The 26198-nt window shown below is 35.4% G+C and overlaps 2 protein-coding genes across 3 annotated transcripts in view; both read left to right on the forward strand.

The window, feature by feature from the left end:
- LOC140052633 (guanine nucleotide-exchange factor SEC12-like) overlaps positions 1-26198 on the forward strand; it is a 57755-nt gene continuing 31557 nt past the window's right edge. The window contains exon 1 of one of the 2 annotated variants that reach the window (XM_072098299.1): positions 1-206. In XM_072098299.1, the coding sequence (XP_071954400.1) occupies positions 87-206 (120 nt within the window). In that variant the 5' untranslated portion in view covers positions 1-86. The remainder of the gene's footprint in view (positions 207-26198) is intronic. The other variant, XM_072098300.1, reaches the window with a different exon arrangement.
- LOC140052638 (uncharacterized) lies at positions 8621-9631 on the forward strand. Its single transcript, XM_072098306.1, has 2 exons — positions 8621-9039; positions 9176-9631. Exons 1-2 carry the CDS (start codon positions 8836-8838, stop codon positions 9503-9505), a joined length of 534 nt encoding a protein of 177 aa, XP_071954407.1. The 5' UTR covers positions 8621-8835; the 3' UTR covers positions 9506-9631.

Genomic DNA, 26198 nt, shown 5'->3' on the forward strand with positions numbered 1-26198 from the left:
TGGGGCGACTTTGCGATGGGGCGACTTGACTGGATCGCACTCGATCTGGGGGAAGAGGAGCCCACAGTTAGTAGTAGTGTATAGAAATGGCAGCACAGCTAGCGTTTATAGATTTTCCTCCTTATGTTATAAGATGTCTTGATGAGGTGCGGTTTGTTGTCGCCGGAGGTGGTGGACAAGCAAGGACAGGAGTTCCAAACGGAATTGTAAGTTTTACTTTTTCCTAGGCCTAGCCTAAATAGGCCTATTTTTAATGACAAGTATGATTTTGTCGACGTGGCGGTAGGCCTAGGCCTACACACCTGTGTGTGTTAGCCTTGCTAGCTAGGGATACAGGTCAACCCGTACCCATGCCAACTGGTACCTAAAGTTTGGCTTACTTAGGGCCTACTCGTACCCATCATGGGCTGGCTCGTACCCATCATGGGCTGGCCCGTACCCATCATGGGCTGGCCCGTACCCAAACATCTGACATGTCGGGGTTCATATTACATCAATCAACAAAAAGGTAAACAACATGGCGAGGACATGGCCACAGCTTTTCTCCGGTAGAAAAGTCACATTTGAAATATGACGATTTAGACACTGTAAGTAACTGATAAATAATCTGTATTTATTATAAATTAATTGTATGCTTCAAAACCTAGGGCCTATTAATTACAATTTACAATTAAAGATGGATTTTAGACAAGTTTACGTTCTATGTTTACGCCTAGCTAGATTCATTCAACACGCCTGTTGCGTTTCGAACAGCGTGTTTCGAAAAACTCAAACTCACTTCAACGATTGTTTTTATATATTTAGAAGCATATTTTTATAATTTTTATAGTATTTTGTATAATTTGTTGTCATGATTCATGCACATCAAACTGCGCATGTAAATTTGATTTATTTGTTGACAATTTGTTTACAATGACCTTGATTTTTAACCTCATGAGCGATTTAAGCGCTTATCGGGGTGAATCAGTTAAACCAACGTGTATGATCGTTTCACTAAATTATTTAATAAAAAAATTAATGGAAAACGATCATCATATGTCATTGTTTCGTTATCTACTTGACAACTATAAATGCATGTTTTTTTTTTATATATAAAGGGAAATCCCCGGTCAGCAAAAACATGTAGCTGTTATAGAGGAAACATCTGCCAAAATTTTTATCGCCTAAACAAACTGTGTATCATCATTTTACTGAATTATTGAATAAAAAAATATATGGAAAACGATCATACATCATTGCGTTGTCTATTTGGGAGGTACAGTGGATTTCGATCCAAGTCGGCCCTAAACCGTCTCGGCCAAAGTCAAGTCGGCCCCCAAGTCAAGTCGGCCCCAAGTCAACTCGGCCTCAAGTCAACTCGGCCTCACGTCAACTCGGCCAAAAAATAATCGGTCAACTCGGCCCCGTTAAAGTATGGAACGCAAAAAGTGCAAATGAAGGGGATTGATAAAATAATATTTCTTCACAATTTTTTAACTATAAATAATTCTGAATTTTAATGAATATTAATATTTAGACAATATATTTAGCAAAAAAAATAGGAATGATTTCACCAACTTTCCTTTATTTACGTTTAAAAAAATTTCAAATTGCACAATTGAAAACAACTCGTAGCTGCGCCTCCCTGCGCCTTTGGCAGCTTTTACGATATCTACAACTGCTACGTGTTTTCACTGACCAGGGGATTCCCCTTTTTTTTTAAACGCAAATCATGGACAAAAACGATGTACGATCATTTTTTCTATGGCCAAATAGTGGAACGTAGGCGCGCCTTCGTCTTCGATTTACTAAAAATGCGGTACCTGCACATGTTTTTGTAACACGCGGGTACTTATATTCATATCGGCAATGAGTTCATTTTTTTATATGATATTATTTAATTATATTATTTTTTTTATTTCTTCATTTTTTTTAAAGCGTGGATAGTAAGAATCATAATAATATTAAGCACTTTTTGCGTTCCATACTTTATTGTGGCCGAGTTGACCGATTGGTTTTTAGCCGAGTTAACGTGAGGCCGAGTTGACTTGAGGCCGAGTTCACTTGAGGCCGAGTTGACTTGGGGCTGACTTGACGTGGGGCCAACTTGACTTTGGCCGAGACGGTTTAGGGCCGACTTGACCTGCACATGTAGAGAGAGTCGGGCGCACAGTAGGCCAGAATTTGTTCAAAGTGTGCCAAAAGTCTTTACGCTTGAATACAAGTCTCCCGGATCGTCTGGGAGTCTCTCGAATTTTTAACCTGTAAAACATACATTTTCTCCCGGAATTATTAATGTTAAAAATGTGTGGTTCTTATATCTCGATACGTTACGACGAGTTGCGTTGAATTGACGGAATTCAACGATTTTGCAGGAAAATAGTAAAAATCAAGGTTAAAAAATCGTTGAAATCTGCAATCACAATATGCTACGTCAGTAGGAAGCTAATTTTTTGGAAAATGTGCATATTTTATTAATTTTATCATTAAAATTGACCAATATGGCAAGCCAAGTCCGCCAAAAGTCCTCAATCTATCCTCCATACCATTCAACAACAATGCATTTATCATCAACCCAAACCATTCATGTAAAAAATCAATGTAAACCTAAATAATTCACCGTCTAGCCACACCATTTGTTATCATTTCATTCAATTCATTGTCGTTCATCGCGAAGTAATTCATCAATAAAAAGTCATTCATCAATAAAAAGTCATTCATCATTAAGTCTCGCTCATCATTAATTCGTTCATCATCAAGTCGTTCATCCTCAAGTCGTTGATAGGGTAGCGAAAATAGCTGTGTCGCATTTATATTTATGATTTGATTTGATCACTTTATTTCAGAATAAATACTTCACAACAAAAAATAATACAAACCGGAGCTGTAGCTTGGTGGTTAACGTGCTTGCCTTCCAATCCCAAGGTCCCGGGTTCAATCCTGACCTAGTGCAGGGTTGTAACTCATGACTCTTTCAACTCCACTCCCTAAGCCTCAAATGAGACTTAGTTTATAAGCACGATAAATTATTAAATAGTTTATCCATCTTGTAATTGGCGAGTTACTCGCTGTTGGATGAAAAAAAAAAAAAAAAAAAAAAATCAAACTAAAATATGATTTTTTCCCACTTAGTGTAGAGATTTGAATATCGTAACAAATAGTTCATAGTACACCTAACCAGATCATTTTCAATATTCACAACTCTTAATCTAAAACCATAGACGCACTTGCGTACATGCTCGTAAAAAAGAATTCTCCTCGTGGCAAACATGTTACTAGCACTACAGTGCTTAGGTAAGCCTAGCAACATTCTCAATGAGTTGTTGTACACCTCCAGAGATTTAATAGTTTTTACAGTGTGGTTACACCATAACATACAACAGTACATATTAGTCCAAAACAACCTGAACAAATTCTATTTAACATTCTCATTACATCTACTAAAGCGTCTACTAAGAGTGTTACCTTGAATGCAAAGAGCTCGATACTGGCAATTAATGTCATTAGAATCATCTAAATTATTACGAAAAAATATGTCCTAGGTAAGTCACTTCATTGAGATAATCATTATTTAGCATAATATTTGATACCACTTCACCATGTTTCTTCTTTGGAGAAAAAAACCATACAGACAGATTTTTTTGCGTTATATATAACATCATGTTCTAGACCATACTGCTCACATATTTTAACCATATTTTTTAACCCATAAAAAGATGGAGCCATAATAGTCATGTCTACGCTCGCGCTAAGGTCAAATTTTCGTTCGCCAAAATGGCGAAAGGTTTTGAAAAACATTAGCCAAATTGAAAATCCTTTAGCCAAATTTAAAAAACCATAACAATTCGAAAAAAAGTTTATTAAATAAATAATGCATGTATTTTTTAAATATTTTATTTCTTTTACATTTATATTATTATTAGGTATCCCAATGAACCTGATTTTCGTTACCGGGATTTTAACACGTTCGTGAAATTTCAAAAAGTGACGTGTCTTTGAAGTTAAAAATATAATATTTCTTATGTACCCATGAGAATAAAAATTATATGCCTGGAAAGATCTTGTTTAAGGGATTATTTTTATATATTTATAATCTATGTTTATTAAATATTTTAATAAAAAACGCGAGTTCAAAATGAGGTACAAAAGCCGGCGAGCCGAAATCCGCGCGCTAAAAATAACTTTGGAAAACACCTACCCATTTTCGCACCCGATCGCACGAGGTCCATAATAGGTGGTGGAGTAATTTTTGTTGCATGTTATCAGGCTTTAAATACTCTTTATTTTGATATGTAAATCGGTTATTATTATTATGTACATCCGCCTCAAATGTCAATTTTAACGATAAAAATTGAATTTTTTAGTCTTTCTCATTATCAAAATCTGGCTAATTTAGTATTGAATTGAAGCTAATTTATATTTCTGTTTGATAAAACACATCGTTTTATTTGACTTTGCGTGGACCTCGTGCGAAGAGGCCAACAAGACCAACCCCTGAAAAAAATAATCCCAACCATAAATATCAGTGTTTACCATTTTCCTTACGGGGGGATTCAGTTCTCCGCTTATTACTAAATTACCGTCGCCCAGGCAATGTGCATGGTATGCATGTATTAGCGCGTTAATTAATGATTGGATAACCCCCGCAGTGGACTGTTCCATTTTCTGAACTAGTCTTCGCCGCACACGAGGCATGTCGAAAAATGTCACCTCTCATCATGGAATATTTGCTTCGAAACGTCAATTTTACCGATTTATTAAATTATTTAATAATTGGAATATTTATCAATCTATTATATAAAACAAGAAATGTACCGCAGAAATTTAAGAAGCTTTGAATTTGCTATGCAGCGGCCGTAACCCATTCTATGTAGGCGGCCGAAACGCGCTTTGGCCATGGTTGCCGTTGCAGTATACGCTGTTTCTTAGCTATTCAATTTAAAGCGCAACTTTCGGTTAGAATAATCGAAAGGGAAATAAAATTAAACATGTTAACATTATACTATTGAGGTAATTACTTTGTTAAATTTAAAATTCCCCTTTTTAAATAACAGAACAGCCTCGTTTATGGAAGTATTCGTCCACATGTTTCTGTTTACATTTTCTTCTCGAAGTTCATTTTCTACGTCGAAGAATAGGTAGGGACTTCCCCTTTTATTCGCTCATCATCACGTCGACGACGGCCGGCCACGAACCAATTAAAACGTCATCGAGGCACGCTCTGCGCATGTTTAAACAGAACTAAAAAAATTAACACGGCGATCGTGACGTCGTCACATAAAATGCTGTTGTGGTAAAAAGTGTACCCGAGTCAGAAAGTACCGAAGTGTGGCGAATTCTCGCTCCCATAAGAAGTCACGCCGACCAGGCTAGGCCTAGGCTTGGTAATGTATTTTCGCCAATTTGGCGAACGAGGCAATAATTATTTTCGCCAAATGGAGACTCCAGTCGCCATTGGCTAATTGGCGAGCGGTTAGCGCGAGCATAGCATGTCATGTTTATAATGCAACTATTAATAGATAGATTGAATATGTAATTTGTTTTTAACTGTATAATAATACTGCTAATATATATTTGTTTATATATTTTATGTTACGATATAGTATTTTTATATTTTTGTTTATTTTGATGGTTATTCGTATTTTTATAAGATCTTGTATTTTTGTATTCATGACTTTTTATATATTTTTAATTAATGGTTTGAGAGCTTGTTAACGAAAAAAATTTCCTTTTGGACCAATAAATTTTTGTATTCTGTATTCTGTATCAGCATAACTTAAATTATTTAGGACAATATTTGTTCTACACCCGTAACAGAGAGTGTTACATTCAGATCATCTATGTAAACATTTTGCCACGTATAAACATTTTGCCACGTATAAAATTCAACAACTTGTTTTATAATATATTAAGACAAGTATACATGTATGGTCAGATGACTTAAGGCTATCTCCGGACAATTGAATTAATACAGATTCTAGTACCTTAGATACCACACTAGCTAAAGATATAGGATAATAATTGCTTTTACTCGTAATGTCACCTGATTTAGATTTTAATATCGAAACAATTACAACATAACTCGGCAGACACATGGCCATGACGAATCATTAAATTAAAACATAAGGACAGCAGAACCGTTAGGCTCTTGCTAGCGTAATTTAAGTTTTCGTAGCTCAACATATCATTTCCCGGGGATTTACCACTAGATAAATCTTTAATAATGGCCGCTACCTGTTGGAAATTTACCTCAGTCACAACCACAATCTTCATTCCTTATTACTATCATTGTGAACACAATTAAACTGCTTTTCAAAATGAGCGGTCCAGTGGTTACATATCATATACACCATTAACATTATCCAAAGATTCTGTAAGAACTGGAGTATATGAATTAGACTTACCTTTTTCCAGAAATCAGCATAGTCAATATTTGATAAAGACTGAGCCATAGAATCAGCCCTATGCTGTTCTTCTTCTTCTGATTTACACTTGCGTAATATCATTTTGAATTATGATCTTGTCACACGCATCACCTCAAATAATGAACCAGATTTAGGCTTGCCAATAGAAGGAATGCTTCTCTGGCCACTTTATGGTATTCTGCGACATTTTCATTCCACCCTGGAATGTGGGTCCCATTTTTTATTTTCTTATTTTTAAAACACATTTTGGAGGCACTTGAAGTGGATGGAATATAATGTAAAAAAGGGCCTAACCTAGAAATAATTGCGTACAAAGGTTTTTAAGTGGATTTCACTTCTTCATCATGTACTGGATCTGAGAAAAAAAGTCCCGAAAAATCTGAGCCCGCGAAAGGTCATTTTGGGTCATTATAAGGTCATTTGAGGTCAAAAGTTACAATATCACGTTTTTGGACATAAAATATTTTTCCAACATCGTTTGTACCTTGATATTGGTGTCAAAATAAAGCGTATTAAATTTGAAATTCAGTGAATAAACTTTATTGATTACTAGTACATTTTAATATTTATTTAAAGCTAATTAACTATTTTTTATGCACTTTTTTACAAAAAATTGTTTTTCAAAAAATATTCAATGACATTTTATAGCTCACTAGGAAGCTTAAAATGTTTCAATGTTTTCCTAAAAATATCTGTAGGACTCCAAGACACTAGAGTGAAATTTTCAAAATCATAGCCTCAATAATGAGGAGTTGAGCACTTTTTAAAACTTTGTGATTTGAAATAAATGTATTTTAACCCATTTGACAAAAAAACCCACGAAGGCCCCTTTGGGTTTCCATACCTAATGTTTCTTGAAATAGAGCTTTCTGATTGGCTGTAAGTTTTATGCAGCCTGGAACCAGCATCACTACACCGCCAGAAAAATTTTTTGTCAAGAGTTTTATCATTATTTTGCAGGTTTGTGTTTATGTTCATTATGTTTAGATAAGACAGATAATTAATTGAATAATGTAATTATTACCAGATATCTATGATTAGACCTATTACTAGGCCTAGGGTAGAGGGCGCGCTACTCGGACATTGTTGTTTGTCGGACACGTGACACTGTTTACTTATGAATATGTATAAAATATTGACCAATCAAATAATTTTTCCTCATGAATTATTCATTACCGATGTCACGTCGCTGGGTAACCCAAAAAAATTACAATTTTCCATGAACATCGCTTCTAAAACCAATAATTTATGTAAGGTAAAGTTCAAGGTCACACGTGATTTTGGGTTTTTAAAGAAACTTATAAGGTCATAGGTCTATAAAATCTACACCAAACTTATTTAAAATGTGTAAAAGTAACCCAAAATTTGATTTTAATAGTTGGTTCTTAACTCTTACTTCGTTGTTAAAAAAATAAAAAATGGCCGCTACACGTGGATATGGCTGATAGAGGGCTTCGAATACCAAGAACCAAAATGGTACCCCTGTTTTAGAAGTCGGACAGTAGGTGGCGCTATATATAAAAACATTGAATTAATCACTAAAATTAATTAGTGGATCGCATTTTTTAAAGTAATTCAATATCTCTATAAAAATCAAATATTATAAATAATTTTTTGTAAATATAAAGAATAAAATGATTATATTTGTATATTAAAAAAAAAAAAAAATTTTTTTAATGAAATAATGTGAAATATAAACAAAACATTGAGGGCGTCCGAGTACCAAAAAACGCGTCCGAGTACCGATCCTTGAAGGACTAGGTAATCCAGGGCCCTTCTAGATATGAATTTAGTTGCTGTTTTTGGCGACACTAAATTATTATTACAGTTATATTTGTAAGTTTCTATTAAAATTCTAAAAGTTTGTCTAAATGTACAATTTTAGCAATTGTGTACATTATAGTGTTAACCGTCCGAGTACCGCACCCCCTACCCTAGGCTCTGATGGTTACTAGGTCTAGCTGAGCTAAGCCAGCTAGGTAGGAAGGGGAGGCCTCCTAACCTAGCTAGGCCTAGCCTAGGCTGGGTAAGGGGTTCTAGGTAGTAGGAGCCTGTAGACTTAGGTTGAGGCCTTTGTCTCGTCTGACTAAAAAGGGACCTACTTCAATACTCACCTAGGCTTATATAAATATAAAGTGATATTAGGGTATTATACTTTATAAATCATTAACTTTAAAATTAAACATTTAAATCATTTTTTCAACGTAGGTGCCTTGTACCTTTGTCACTAATGATTTGCTATTACAACTACAGTACTGTAAAACTATTATCTGGCTGTTTAAAATGCATTACTGTATTCCTTTATATAATATTTTAAACTATAAATAGGCCTAATATACTTGACTTGTCTACGAACTGACCCAGGTGGTTAAAAATATAAACATTTTACAGTTTACTAAATGTACTGTATGCTTTTTTTTTAAGTCTCATTATGGAAGCGAGTTCCAGTGGTTTGACAACATGTCCATTTTGTCATGGATATTTTCATGACAAAAATAATGTTGCAACGATCAAATTACAAAAAGGAGTTGACACGATAAATACCATGAGTAAAAACAGAGGGGATAGCATCCATGTAACCATAGGACAACAAATACACAAAGATTGTAGAAAGAAATATACTCATCCATCGGAAGTAAGATTTAAGTTTTACATTATATTTTGTTTAATACAGTTTATAGCAATAACTTCTTATGATAAACAGATAAACATTTTTAATCATATTTTGTAAATGATTACTGAATACTACAATCTCCATTACTTGTCAACAGCTCCCAAAGAAAGAAAGCTCTTCAAGGACTGCTGAGAAGAGGAAAAGTAGGGCGGATAGTAGTGCTTTTATTAGTAGTACTGACTGTGTATTCTGTGGAACTACAGTTGATGCCAACAGATCTGAATTTAGCTATGTGAAAACTTCTGGAGTTGTTAAATCAATTAAAGAAATCATTACAAATGTTCGGAAATTTGACACATGGTCATTGGCTGTCAATGCTCGGATAGAATTTTATGGAAGTGATCTTCATGCTGCTGATGCTATCTACAATCGCCAATGCTATAGAAATTTTCAATCTGGTCTGGCCATTCCTGTTCGATTCCAATAATCTACTGGAGAACCGGCAAAGCGAAAAAGATCTGGAAGGCCAATAGATGAAGGTCAAGCACAAGCATTTTCTCAAGTATGTTCTTTCCTTGAAAGTAATGATGAAGAACAGTTAACAATATCAAACTTAAAAGGTATGAACATATATTCACAATCTTACTTAGAGTTTAACTATTAATATATTGTAAAAAAGGAAGGTAAAGGTGGCTGCCGCAGCCGGAGTGCCCATCTCTCTTTCTTTAGCGTTTGGGCCAGACTGTACAATGCAACTCCTCCCGCACAAAGAGTCTGTTTACCTTCCTAGCCAGCGCTGGTCCATTTATACACCTGGATGAAGAGGGACAAACATTGATAAAGTTCCTTGTTTAAGGAAACACCCCAAGTGCCAAATCCCAACCTCACGATCAAGAGACCGTCTCCCTACTCACTGCGCCACCTGACTTCCACTTGTATACAATATGCAAACGGATGTTATTTTAAATATTTCTTTACTATTGTTCACAGAAAGAATGAAAGAGTTCATAGATGATGAATCAGAACCATACACCAACAAACACATGAAGAATAAGCTAAGGGAGAGATAACATTTGCATTTCTGAAGGTGATGGGTATAATGATTTGGTTACAATGAGAGAAAAGACATCTACCATTCTAAGGTAATTGATTTAATTGTTAGTATGGGATTATAGATTGAATGTACCTGCACTGTATGCCACACATCTACCTTAATATATAAATTTTGATGTTATTTTATTTTCTTTTTGTTAAAATTATTAGGTCATACTTTCAACGAAAGGATGGTGATGATGACTTCCAGAAACGAGAAATTATCAAAACAGCTGCACGACTTATCAAGTCAGAAATCAAGACATGTATCTCATCTTTGACAGATACCTACCCTAGTGTTACAGAACTTTTGGGTGATGCTCCATACAACTTTTTGCCAGAGAGTCTACGTTTATTTCTAGATTTGATTATTGTTGGAGATAAGAATCACACCAAAGTCCAAGGTCAAGCACTAATTCAAGCAACAAGACCAAGAATGGTTTTGGCACCACTTCAGGTTGGACTTGGTGTTCAGCTGTATCATCTTTTTCGATCAGAGTTTTTGCTTGCTACCCTAAAACAAGCCAGTTATGGCTAAATTATCAGCACATGATAGAAGTAGCCAGATCATTCATAACAGGAGACAGGTCAGGTTCCTGGAGTACACATCTCAAAGCAGTAGCTGATGCTTTACCAATTTTTGCTGCTGCTGGACATTTCAATTACCTGAGATCTGCATACTTCTACCTACAACAAATGAACAGACTCAAAGACGATCATCCTGATGTATATGAACGCTTTTGCAAAGGCTTGAATGTGGTACGTCGAACAACTAAATTCTGGGCTGGTGTAAGTTGTGACCTCGCTATCGAGCAAACCCTGATGCGGTCGGTAAAAAGCACAGGAGGTCTAACCAGAGGCAGTAAGATGAGTGAACATTCAAGAATGTTGTGGGTTCTTACAAGGCCATGTATGTCAGCATTCAATGAATCCATGCAGTCATTTACTAATAAAACGTTTGCAACCAGTGATCAACACAAAGAGGCTGCGCCTTCTAGTATACACAGAGATACAATTGATACTGATAAATTGCTAGCTAAACTCAACGGATGTTCACCATTTTCAATGGAACCAACCCTTCGGAATATCGTAAATGGTATGGTAGCTAATGATGATGTCAATGTTCTTCAATATCAAATGGTAGCTGAAAGTGTCATCTCTCAAATGAAGCAACAGTCAGTCTTCTCACATAAATTTAAAAGAAAGGAAAGAGCCAGGACACTAGCTGATGCAAGTGCCATTGTTGTTGCACCTGACAGATCTATAGATCCTGGACTCTTATTTCAAAGATGTCTCATTGTGTCACAAACTGGGAGCCTGTCTTTGGAAGAAATGCTTACGTTTGAACTGAGTCCCTTTCCCCCATCATTGTTTGAAGGAAAGAATTTGCTCCGGAAAGCAGACAAGCCGCAATTGCTTCACGCAATTATTGATCAAAGACAAAAGAAATCGTCAGACATATTACTATGTCATAATGCCGTCCTCAAAACTGACATCTATGTCTTCGATGGAGGTTCTTTAATACACCGACTGCCATGGAAGAAGGGCGAGTTATACCATGAAATTATTACGTCTTATTGCAAGCTAGTTAGAAAGTATGCATCCACAATAGTAGTGTTTGATGGCTATGGAACACCAACAACAAAAGATATTACACACTTGAGGCGTGGAAAAGCTGACCACTTAGATGTCAAATTTGACGAATCTACAGTATTTGACACAAAGAAAGAGAAATTTTTGAGTAATACCAACAACAAAGATTTATCAACATGCTTGGAAAAGAGCTTGAGGCTCGGGCTCAGTATATTAGCAACATTAGGAAATGAAAATTCTCAAAAACAAATGTTGACGAAACATTTTATAATTGTTACTAAACTAAAGTGCAACATCTATATTTACTTCTCTGTTATTTTCCTCACATAATATTTATCAATGTAAAATCGTCAACAAAATGAATGATCGCAACTGGAATCGTGGTTGTAACCTACGTTACATGTTTTATTTTCGACTTTCACTGTAAACGATTATAAAGGCAACAACATTATATTTCTATGAATATGAAACTATAAAATAGTGTATGTAATCAAACAAAAACATGTATAATAACTTACATATTGTTACATTCATTAGTAAATATTGTATTTTATAGTTTATACTTTATTACCATCCATAATAAAATGAGTCGTCAATCAAAGGTTGTTGTTGATTTCTTGTATGTCCGCATACATTCCTGTCTTAAATTCACATAAAATAACACTCATTATTGTACTCTATTAAATAGTCATATGACAAAACTGGTGTTATCTTTCTTAGAAAATGTATACTGTGTTACAATTGAGTAACGTAAATTACGTATTCAGTAACGTAAATTACTGAATTGAAAGATGAATTCGTCATTAAAATAGTTAAATAAAAACAACATTTATAACTTTTAACAATAAACCTCATTGGTATTTTAGATCATTGCCATCACTTTGTAGGCAAACAGATTATATGTTTCATTAAATCATCATCCTTTTTTTATTTTCTATTAATTCAATGCATATTTTATTAAGTATAATTATAAAAAACTCCCATATGAAAATGTAAATTAGTGAGTTTTATAATGCTAGTGTACATACTATTGTTTTGGTTGATATGATTATTATTATTACCTCCGCCAAGGAGGTTATGTTTTCACCCCTGTATGTTTGTGTTTGTGTGTGTGTTTGTGTGTTTGTGTGTGTGTCTGTGAACAGCCTGGAGGCCACAGTTTTTATCCGATTCTAACCAAATTTGGACACAATGATCTATGCCCAAAAAGCTCGGACGAGTTCGAATTTGAGGGGGAAAGGTCATAGGTCAAGGTCACAACTAACAAAAAACTATTTTACTGCCTAGAGACCACAGTTTTGATCCGATTCTCACCAAACTTAGCCACAATGATCAATGACACATCATATAATTGTGGTTACATTTTGAAGGGTCAGGGTCAAAGATCAAGGTCCACCAAAAAAAAAAAATAAATAAAAAAAAAAAAATAATAAAAAAAAAAACCCCTCAGTGGGACTTGAACCAGCGATCTCAACTGTGAGAGGCTGGATACATAACCATTACACCACACTGTCATCCACAACTTTGTAGTGTGCAGTTAACATATTTACACTTAGAACTAATAAAAAAAAATGTTAAAAAAAAAATATTCAGGGGGCATTTTATGTAGGGGAATTTTACAGTAGGCGGAGGTTTGTACTCTCGGAGTACCCTCTAGTTTATTATAATTCTGTGAACTTTACATTTGCTTGGCCTAATGCTTATATCAGTCTCAACTTTCTTAGTAACGTAAGTTACATTTCCTTTAATGTTTCAACATTTTGATTTATCTGTTCCCTCTCCTGGTCTGAAATGTAGAACAATCTACCCGTACAACCCTTTGTTTCAATTTCAACACGGCAGATAACTTTATCAATAGGAATCCATATTTCATCCTTACTATTTGGCCACTGAAATATGTTCTTGTTAATTCTGCTGCCAGATTTTAAAAAAGACACCAACGCATCTTCATCATCTATATCAACAACTTTGCCGATGTACCATTCTTCATCATATAATGCCGATACCCAATCATCAACATGGAATTGAATTTTGCTGCTTTGCTTGGTATTTTGCTTTTGACGTTTCGTTAAGCTATGGACTATCCATCCGGGGCACATGTTATCAGCAGAAGAGGTTTCTTGACACGCTCTACAGTAGCAAGATACATCGCGTACCATCACTTCTCCACTGATGCCTCTCACTGCATGGAGATTTGTAGTCCCGGGAACAGGTCTTATGTTTGGCCATTTCATTTGTATTTCCGATTCTGCAGCCACACATTCCTCATTAGTAACAAAAAAGTACTCTATGCGTGAGTTTTCTCTTTCTTGACAAGCCCAAGCAAAGAAGTCGTGGGCATCTTGGATCACTGCCGCACCACGTTTTACGGCTTCGTCCGCCAAGCGTTTTACTGTTCCGCCAATGCCGTCGCATGGCCCTTTTCCATGCCCAGCTTCGAAGTAGTCCCAGCTGGCATTAATATTATGGAAAAGTATGTTGTGATTAGATATGATGGAGAATATTGTTTTATTCCGGTATTGTGATGTTGGACTATCGGTCCAATAATGGATAGTCTTTAATTCGGGCAAGATCCCTCTCAATTTTGGCACCAGCTTCTTTAAAATTGCAAACACAGTAGAAGCGTTGTGTGCGCGGGTGTCTGAAACCGCTACCATGCTATGATGCTTAATTTCGCCATCATGAAAGTAAGCAACTATAGGGTGTAAAGTAACACCGGTCTGATTCCAGTAGGCGCTTTGCACTTCTTCCATCGGCACACATGTATAATTCTGAGCGAAATCCATATGTATGACGCATTCTCCTTCTTGCAGGTTTTCTTTACACTCTCTTATAGCAGTGTATTGTGCTGTAACCCGTTGTGCATGTTTTCTGAAATCAATAGTTGTAGTTACAAATAAGTCTGCAAATGAGCTTTTGTCGACTCTTTGTTGAACAAGTTTAGTTTTCTTCTTACCGAAATTGTCTGGGACACGTTTCCATTCTTCATACTGGATCTCTTGATCTGGTATACGCTTGGCAAGATCAGATATCTGTGTGTCGGTGATTGATTTGATTGCTTCATCGGGGCTTGTGATTGTGATCACACCTAGAGATTTTAATACCTTTAACTGAAGGGCAAAGTTCTGATGTTTTTGGCAAAGACTTGTGTTTCTTGCTGTGAATTTGACAAGTTTAATATTAGCATTTCTTTGTCGGATTTTCTTAAACGAGGAAAAAGAAACCTTCCGTTGTTCTGGATTTTCACTTTTGTACTTGGCAAACAAGTTCATCATGTAATCATTGAGGTATCTTATCTGTCGTTTTTCTTTGGTAGAAGATGTTTTGCAGGCATCTCGTTTTCCTGCCATCATCCTGGAGTTGTCATCTCTTTCCATGAAGCCTAATACTTCATTATGAAGAACTCCCCACGCCTTTTTTACATACTTCGCAGCTGTGATTCCTTGCTTTTTCGTCTTGGATAGGTTACGTTGACCAAGGCCCGACTCCCTTGAAACACGCGCGATTAACCTGTATTTCTTGATTATCTTTCCAGATAGAACATTGCTAATCATTCTTCTGGCCTTCTGCCCTTGATTTATCTCTGTGCTCTCTCTTATTTCATCAAGCAGTGCATGTGAAAGCAGGAGTTGTTTTTTCAACCCTTTGGGTACTGATCTTGGTGACATACCTAGAAAATTGGAAATTACATCAATACTAAATTAAATACGGTTTAGAATATTTAAATATTATCTCAATTGATATGTTCAGGAAGATAATGGTTTAAGCAGCATGTAATGGGCAGAAAAAGAAAATACGTATATTCACATCACTATACACGACATGGAACAAGTTATCATTTATAAGGCCTTGAGTACATTTTGTGGATATTTGCTCTACATTATCATATATTATCACTAGAACCACCACGGAGTGACGCTGTTGACCTGCGAACCTGTGGTGTTACTTGTGTTTATTATTTGTTTAATTGATTATTTTTACTGTTAGTTTGGTGCGAATTTGTTACTTTATTTGTTGCTGGTATCGTCCGTCTGTGATTTGACTGTTTTTAGTGTATTTTATGACAGTAATTGATCGCTGTAACTGTAGGCCCAATTCGACGATGCGCTATACAAGAACACGGCTCGTGGAGCTGAATACCGGGAAGTCTAGTCGCGAACCACCTGACTCCACCCTAGAATGCCTAACGGCTTGCAACGTACCAAGGCGTTTGCTTAATAATACATGTAGGCGAGGTAAACGCGGAGGAAGGAAATTACGTAGGAAAATTCCTGTTATTGTGTCATCTAGATCTGAACCGACTATCACAAGTAGGCCTACAGCGATTGCAAGGGAGAATCTAGTGACTATTGAAACTGTCCATATACCAAGAGCTAGCGATGTATGTCCTAGAATTTACCTAGCTAATGCAAGATCCATTAAAAACAAATTAGACGAATTTGAACTGACTCTGAATAAGAACAAAATAGATGTAGCTGTTATAACAGAGACCTGGCTCAATGTCAATACGGAAAACATTGCAGAAATCCCGAAATTTGTTTCTTGTGCCAAAAATAGATATAATAAAAAAGGTGGAGGTGTGGCCATCTACGCCGGTAATGAAATACATATCGATCCTGTAATTGGACATGCGGATTGTTGCTTCGAATGTCTCTGGGTAAAAGCCACCCTGCCACGCAGATGTAAACAAGGTCATCATTTCTACTTTGGAGGCATTTACTTCCCGCCGTCGGCTCCAGCTGGGGATAGTCTGATTGAACATATCATTGAAACTATCGACACCATTCGTTCGGTAGATAGTTATGCACCCATTTTTGTGCTAGGTGATTTTAATCAGCTAAACACCGACGACATTGAAACGCGTGTAGGATTTTCCCAAGTAGTAAACTTTCCAACCAGGAAGGGTGCAATTCTTGATAAAGTTTTCATGAACTATCCAGATATATATACTGCACCCAAACGACTAGCCCCACTAGGACGCAGTGATCATAACGCCATCCTGATACATCCTAAAACAGAAGTTCCGCGAAATATGTGTCATAAAATTAAAACTCAACCGTACCGTGACAGCTCTGTAAGATGTTTCGGACAGTGGGTCACAGCATATGAATGGGATAACGTGTACAATATAGTTGATGCTGAGTCAAAAACCGACGAGTTTATCTCTCTGCTAAATGGAGCATACTCCGATAAGTTTCCAGTTATTACTAAGCGTGTGAGAGAAGCAGATCGACCATGGATGACATCTAAAGTTCGGAATCTACTAGATGCTCGACAGAAATCGTATGAAAAGCATGGTAAAACGCAGGAATGGAGGAATCTCCGTAACATGGTGCAAGCTGGAATTAGAGAAGCCAAACAATCGTATTATCGCAATTCCCTAAAGAATCTAAAGTCTAACAATGCAGCCAAATGGCATAAGGGGATTAAACAACTCTGTAACATGAAAAAACATACTACATTTAGTATGCCTGGCCATTCCGATGAAGATATTGCGGAGAACATTAACAACCATTTCTCCAGTATTTGCAATAAGTTAACACCATTAGATATTAAAAAGTTGCCTGCCTATTTGCCAGCAAATGATAAACCCCCATATATTTTTGTCGGGCAAGTAAAAGCATTACTTAGCAAATTAGTTCCAATAAAGGCAGGTCACCCCGAGGACCTACCTGCACGGTTAATTAGAGACTTTGCCCCTGAATTAGCTCCACCAATTGCTGATATTTTTAATTGTGCCCTTAAAGAAGGAACATTCCCTAGCGCCTGGAAAAAAGCAACCGCCATTCCAATTCCTAAGGTTAATAGTGTTAAATCACTTAACAACTTAAGGCCGATTTCCCTTACCCCCATATTAGCCAGAGTCTTTGAATCGTTTTTAGTTAAGTGGATCGTGGAGGATATAAATATTAGCTTAGATTCTAGACAATTTGGAAGCAGGAAGAAATCATCGACCTCCCATTATCTTATAAGCTTAATTGACTCGGTGCTCAAAGATCTTGAGTGTGGTGGAACTTACGTTAATCTGTGCGCAATTGATTTCACCAAAGCTTTTGACCTTGTTGACCACTCCATTCTTATAAAGAAGTTAATCGACATCGGGGTGAGGTCGTCTATAATTCCCACCATCTGCAGCTTCCTCACCGATCGCACCATGAATACCAAATATACTGGATGTACATCTACTTCTAGTAAGATAACCTGTGGCGTCCCGCAAGGGACTAAGCTTGGTCCCGTGTTATTCTTGGTGCTCATTAATGATGCCTGTGTCGGAAGCTGCAGAAGGTGGAAATACGTAGACGACCTCACCCTGGGAGAGGTAGTTAGTAAAGGAGCTAGACCTACGATGCAAGAGATGCTTAATGATGTTAATGATTGGTGTAGAAAGAATAATATGATCCCAAAGCCCTCTAAGTGCCATATAATGACTGTTAACTTTTTGAAAGACATCAGCGTTGACGCTGCGTCTCCCATTTTTAATCTAAATGGCTCCAACCTTGATGTAGTAGAACATATGAGATTGCTTGGCGTCATAATTCAAAGTAATTTGAAGTGGGACCTCAACACCCAAGATATTGTCTCACGGGCATCAAGAAGACTCTTTGCTCTATGTATTTTAAAAAAAGTCAATGTTGTTCTTGATGACCTAATCACTGTGTACACTTCCTACATTAGGCCCATCTTGGAATACGCTTGCCAGGTATGGCATGGTGCTATTACCAAGAAAATGGCCAACAGCATTGAGACCATCCAGAAAAGAGCATGTCGAATAATGTTAGGTGCTACCTACATTTCCTATGACAATGCCCTAGAGGTTACAGGGTTACCTTCTCTCGAGGCAAGGAGAGACACTCTTGTGTTGTCCTTTGGCAGGGGGTTACTCAAGTCCAACTGTTTTCGAGACATGCTACCTCCTTGCCGCGGGCAGAAGAGAACCCTTAGGTCTAATACAACTAGTACCGGAAGTCTCCTTCCCCCCAGGTGTAAAACTGAACGATACCAAAGGTCTGCCATACCTACGATTGTTAAGTTCATTAATGCTAACTGATATAGGTTTGATTTCCATGATTATTTCTCACTTTCTAGATGCCGTTTCGACCTTTTATTATAATAATTTTAATAATGTATATATTAATAATAATCTTAAATAATAATAATAATAATGACGTGCTCAATTTTATGAACGAATAATATTGTATTTTGTGTTTTATAATATATAGTTATTTTTCTATGCTGTTTGTAATTGTGCCTCTTTTACTTTTAATTATATATGTATATTGATTGTAAACAAACGTTATCAGCCAATGGCTGCTGTTTTGTATGTGTTTTTAAACCTAAATAAATAAATAAATAAATAAATAAAATTATAAATAGCCAATATTGTCATTATTAATAATAATTATGCGTGAATAAAACAGTACATTCATTCGTGACCTACCTGCATTTCGTAAATCCTGATTTGCTTTCGATCTTGGAGAGTCAGTACTACTCATGGACGAGTCATGACTGGTAGATGGGATGCAATTCTTATTTACTTTCTTCAGAGCTCTTTCATAGCGCTTGTTTATGGTTTTTTTTTGTCTGGTCATTTTCTGTAACTCCAGATTTAATTTTTCGATGCGACGATGGGCTCGACTTAGTGCTCTGCCAACACGTTTTCGAGTAGAAATACGTCTCTTAAACGACATCTTGATGCGTAGAGGAGAAGTTGGTGAAACCACATCGGAAGATATGGCTGAATCATCATTACTACTACTAGGTTCGTCAGCTTCTTCTGGGTGTTGTACTTGTAGTTGGGCTTGAACTTGCTTCACGTACCTTTGATGTTTCTGTACTCTTCTTTTCACCGTCGCTCTCCGTGCATTTCTATCTTTTGTTGTAAGTTCTGCTGACGGAACATAGTATTTCATTACACGTCTTGCTTCTGCTTGCAAGTACTCTGCTCCTCGCTTCTCTTTTTGTCGTTCCCGATAAGCTGCCTGAATCTCGGCTCGTGACTTTACCATTATCACCAGTGTCACCTAGTGTTTAACAAAATGTATTAGTATTAAATCGAAATAAACAAATATTAAATTATATTTTTACATTTTAAATAACCATAATGTAAAGAAATACATTGACTTTGTATGTAGTAAATTATGTAACTTACGTTACCATGAACAATACTATTAACACTTGTGAGTATTGATATTACAAAGACACAAGATGTATCCAGGTACATGACATACGTTTGACAATGAATATTCATAAACATATATACACAGATATTATCTTAATATCATTGCTATGTTCGGTAATGTTACAACAACATAGACATACAACATCAATGTAAAACTTACGTTACCATAGTATCAAGGGCAAAGAAACTTCCCATAAAATAATCCTAAATAAAATCAACTCCGGTTGGAGGTAATGTTCATTATTGCCTGTATAATATAACTTAAATTATTTGAATATACTGAGTAGAAAAAAAAACACGACGTCTTAGAAATGAGGTATATAAAATGGTAACCTACGTTACATGTAGTGTAATTTACGTTACGTTGTTGGCTATGCTAGCTTACTAGTGTAAATTGTACAATGTAATAACATACTTGCATATCTGTCTAATTTCATAAATTATAAACATTAGGAAAGTTGTTCTAAATGATCTTTAGTGAATTAAGCATTTGAATACTTACTAAAATATACTCGAAAATCTGATATATGACGAATAAACTATGAAATTGTGAAGACGTATTTATAAAAACGTGGTCAAAATTGCCGCTGTCTGCCGAATCACGTGGTTAAAACTTTTTATTGTGTCAGAGGGCGTTTTCTTGATCATAAGGATATCTGTATCCCTTAGAAATGTCCACAATATTAAAACTCATCAGTAACAATATATATGGTAACGTAAGTTACCATAACGTAAATTTCAAATGAACTTCAAAGGCTCAAATAATTAAATCTTAAAACAACAACAAAATAATCAGTTTAAAATTAAACCTGACGTAACTAATCTTATAAATTATTTTAACATGTGTGTACACAAACCGGATCCTAAGAAGAAATGGGGTAACGTAGGTTACATCGCTTAACCAATCGTTTTTCATTAACACTTTCCAGGCAATTTTATAACGTATTTACATTATATTTCATCCGCGCAAGCAATATAATCGTTATCAAGAGTACAAATCACATATAATACGAAGAAAAAACACTTTTATAGGTAATTATTAATTGATATTTAATGCATTTTTAAAGTCTGTAACGTAAGTTACGTCATTTGTGCGACATATTTAATTGAAGAATTTTTTAAAATAAAACTAATTTTGTGTCAAAATTTCACTTACATGCGTTAAACATATAGGTAAGGCTCCAAAATATACAGTATTTACAATGATAAATGGGATTATATTTAATTTTTAGACTAGTGAATATTATGAAATTGGCCGGCGACAGGCGGTTTTGTGTCATATCATGAAGTTTAAAGTGACATTATTTTTTAAGGGCAAGGATTTTCAAAATGAAACTTGGCCAATACAAAGAATAACGTTTCCTGTACCGTCATAACGCTTTAAAACACACTTTTAGTGCATAGTTTTATATATATAACACAGTAATTATAGGCGACATTGGTTTTTCATATTCGTGTTGGTATAGTGAGCCTGAGCCTTGAGTCCGTAGGTGTAGAAGTTATCCATGCACCGGGTGATGCTGATGTTCTCATAGCAACTACTGCTATTAATGCTGCCAAGAATAAATCAGTCACACTCATAGGAGAGGATACAGACCTTCTTATCCTCCTTTTGCATCACACCCGTCTAAGCTTGAATAGGATAATTTTTAGATCCGACAAAGCATCAGCTACAAAAGCGACAGATATCATCCCCTTAAAGAAAGCACTTGGATCTAACCTTTGTTCAAAGCTCCTGTTTTGTCATGCCCTTACAGGATGCGATACGACCTCAAGAATATATGGCGTTGGAAAGAAGGCAGCTTTTAAAAAGCTGCTTGGTGATGATAAAGTTCTAAGCTCTTGTGCCAAAGTCTTCACATCCAATTGTCAAACTAAGAAAAAGATTGAAGAATATGGTCGGAAAGCGATGGTGGCTCTCTTTGGAGGAAGTAGCAGTGAAACATTATTAAGTTCGAGGAGGAGAATTTTTAACAAGAAGGTTGCTGGTTCCAAATCATTTGTTGGGCCTGAAAGACTACCACCTACTGATTGTGCAACCGATTTTCATAGTCAAAGGGTATATTTGCAGATTATGACATGGTCTATGAATGATACAGATATGGTGTTATCGGAGTGGGGATGGAAGGAGGAAGACAACCGCCTAGTTCCACAAATGACCGAGGATGCTGCACCACCTCATCTGCTCAAAATGATAATTGCAATTGTAAGACTGGATGCGGTACACCTCGATGTGGCTGCAGACGATATGGCCTACAGTGTACATCTACATGTGGATCATGCCAGCTAGAAGGATGCGAAAATTGCCCAATAATTGACATCGAAGGCGACATTGAAGATGATGAAAGTGATGACGAGTAGTGTATCCAACTGATGGTGTTAGAGGATGATAAGTAAATTCTCCAAATAGTATGTATGCAATTATCTGTTATATTTTAATGTACACTGTGTAAAAGAGAGCGATACAATTTCAATTTTAAATGTGGAATAAAATGCTTTAGTAAATGGATGGTAACCACTGCCACTGGCCATACTGCTGTTTGATTGTAATGGTTTATGATCAAAACATCATCATGTGATGGTAAATTATCATTTCAAAAGCAGTTACTATTATAGTAAGTCATTACAATCTTATATAGTTAAATACTATTGTTAAACATTATTTATAGTATTTTATTCATTATTTGTATTTTCCTTAGTTACGGTTGCTAGGGTAATGCCATATTTATAAAATATTATCATCAATATGATTGCACATGAACAAACAATGCACATGCACATTTTGAATAAGATTGATAGACCTGAAAACATTAAATTTTATTTTATTAATTATTTTATTTTATTTATTTATTTGTTATTGTTACCATGGCAACCACATTCCTATTCCAGTGGCAATATGTTGTGTTGATATAAGGAGATCTCTCAGTACATAATTCATCAGTTTTAACATTTCAAACACAATATAACTATTTTTTATTAATTATTTTAATTTTCCTTAGTTACGCATAGCAACGGTTGCTATGGTAACATGATTATTGATAAATAAGATGATCAATGGAATTCACTTTAGTTTGATGTAATTTACATGTTTTTTTATACGAGTAGTTTTAAAAAACCTATTTCTTTTTAAATTCACCCGTTTGTTTTTAGCGTTGCTGTTCTATTATTATTCAAATGAATCTATTGTTAGTTGATAATTATTTTGTTAGTACCAGCGTGTCGTGTCCTTCCTTATTTCATTCTGTACATAGGTATATACTTACATTACAGAACATGCCTATTGATTTTCAGGAAAATTGATATATTGGTCATGTCACAAAAGCTTATCTTCCGTACGATATATTAAATAGCACGCATTCTGTCTTCTTTTAAAGTTGTATTGTCCCCCAAAACATGAAAAGTAAAGATGAAAAAAATAAAATTTTCAATAGACCATTTTGTAGTTATAAAAAAGTTATTCACTTTCGCCGAGAAAAAATCCGAAAAAAATATTGATTTCGCTTATAAAAAATCAAAATAAGTTGACCATTTTTTCGAACTCATCAGCTCAGAAATTCCTAGATAACGAAGGTTTGCTAACAACTCATAAATATGCATGATATGTTAATGAGCATTCAAACAGAGGAGATCCGATCTGTTATCTTTCACCACATAATAAACAAGCATGTGCGACGAACAGAAGAAAGTGCTGGGGTTTCCATGATCGTATGATGTAAAAAGCTCTGCCGTTAATTTGCCGGTATACAGAATTTTATTTTAGATGAATGACACATCCTCCTACTGTATAATAGTTATATATTGTTTTTGTCTTATAGTTATAGGCAATTAGCTATCTAGGCTAGGCTATTAATATAAGCCTAGCGGCAGCTGTGTGTAGACAGGAACCCACTTAGAGGCCTAGCTAGGTCCTTCCCTATTTATCGTACTCACCTAGCTACTGTAGGCCATCACTCCACAACTAGCTACAGAAAATAGGCCTACTTTGTTGCTTTACCATTGATATACATTTGGAGCTAGAATTAATTTTAATTGTTTAACTGATGACAAAAAACCGTACATTTGGAAAATGATCAGGATACAGTACCAAAGAAGTTGACGGTAGAATAGATTGTTGTTGATATCAACCAAAACGAAAACACTAGTAGTAATTAGACTGGGCCTAGGACTTTGATGGAAGAGATGCACTTTTCAGGAATTTACTACTGTACATTAGTAATAGTACCCAAAATTGAAAACTTCAGATTCTCATGTACAGAAATAATAATTATATGTATGCTATAAATTGTAAAATATTCAACTTTTCTATTTGACTTTTGTATTTATACATTATTGTTTTTGAATTTATAGACTTAAGCTAATAAAGACTGGAACAGAAGTTATACCCATACTGTATAAAGGCAACTGGTGGTAGACTCGGTAGTGGAACACAAGCTAAATATTAGATGATTATCATAAAGCATTTGGCAAATGTGTTGGTTGTTTTCCAGCTTTTAAAATGTTGTATAATTTTCATAATAAAAGCAATAATAATTGTATAAATTATTTTGCAAACATAGCAATAGCATTAAATAAATTAAAAAAATAGTACTACAGTACATGAGATAAAATCTCCATAATTCACATAATTTTAATGTGTGAAGATTTACAGTACAGTACAGTAAAAAATGAGTTAATTACTAGTATATTTCATTGAATTTCTGCATTATTGTTGACAATTTATTTTCAACTATTAATTGATGTGTTGATTGTGGCATTACAGCAATAGCTTGTCTTCTGTGATTGTTCATCCATTTTAAAGTGTCATAGTAAGAAACGTTCAAATAAATATTGTGAATGTTGCTACCACATTTTGTGTTGATTTCTTCACCATTTTCCACTACTTACTCATATAGTTCATTCAATTAGTGTGTTAATACCTATTAAAAGAAAGACATTTTTTCTATTACAATATTATACATAAAAAATTTAATTGTGTGAATATTGCATTTTCAACATATCAGTACTAAGTACTGTAAAGTACACATTCCAAAAAAATATTTAACTTAGATTATTGGTCATTTTCTCTACTACTAAAATAATTACATTATTGGATGTACAGTACAGTTACAATTTTCACAAATTTAAATTAGCATTAAAATCTAATTAATCACATGAAAAACCAAGCACCATAATCTCTCCTGGCCCTGCTGGTGACCTTACTTTTTAATTTTTGGCAGCCATTTACAAGTTTTCGCTTTTTGGGTTTCACCGCTCTTATAATTTGTTTTAATCACAAACTGTGTACATAGAAAAGAAAAGAGAATTAAATGTTCTGAAATGAAGGAAAAGTGATATGAATAATGATGAAGGACTATTATTATAGTATTATACTAAAAATAAGACGAGGTGGTAGTGTTAAAATTCACTCTACTAAAACCTTATTCTTTACTCCATGCTTCACAGATGAATGTAATGTTGTCTGGCCTAATCCTATTTAAAGCTAGGTGGCAATAACCATTAATAAGGCTTACGAGTCGTATTCTATTAGTATTAGCCAGGCCAACTACTACTCACTCAGACAGTGACTACTAAACTAGCTACTACTTTCTAGGTCTACTCTAGGCCTAGCCAATAGACACAAGCCAGTACAGCAGCTTTACTGGGCTAGCTAGGCTTCCTATAGGCCTACTAACTAACAAAGCTGCACCATAGAAACTACAGTTCTTACTTACCAATCTGCTAGGGCCTAGCAATAGTCTTTTCTTCAAGATAGGAGTTGTTTTTTGTTGTTTTATAACTACAGAACTTTCCCACATCGTCGTCTCGCCATATCACGTCGTATTTTTGTTGTGATGACCTAGAGGTCACATACACGCACAGAATCATACAATTATTATGCATAATTCATAAGCTAATTCAGTTCAAGGGTTAAATTAAACCGGAAGCCAGTTGGCTGCCAGCCAACCGACTTCCGGTTGATAATTTTTTACTTTAAATTACGATTTTCTCAGGTAACAAATTTTTTTTTCCCATCCAATTTGAGGTCAAAGTAAATAACTTTCATGTGACATTAAAATGGCCTATTCAATAATTTTTTTTTCAAAAAAATCTTTTTCAGGGGGACAATACATCTTTAACATGGACATATTCTTTGATATGGACCAACATTTTAGTCGACTGGTCGAGCGGTTAAGCTTACTCCATGGGTTAAGGCAGGGGCGCCGAAAATCGGCACAGGTTCAAGACACTCCTTAACTCCTGGTCAATCTTGATTTTAGAAAGGTCATTGTTGTAATGACGGAGTTTGTTTGTATAAAAAATTATTCAAACAAATTAT

This window comes from Antedon mediterranea, chromosome 6 (assembly GCF_964355755.1).
Source record: "Antedon mediterranea chromosome 6, ecAntMedi1.1, whole genome shotgun sequence".
NCBI classification, from domain to species: domain Eukaryota; kingdom Metazoa; phylum Echinodermata; class Crinoidea; order Comatulida; family Antedonidae; genus Antedon; species Antedon mediterranea.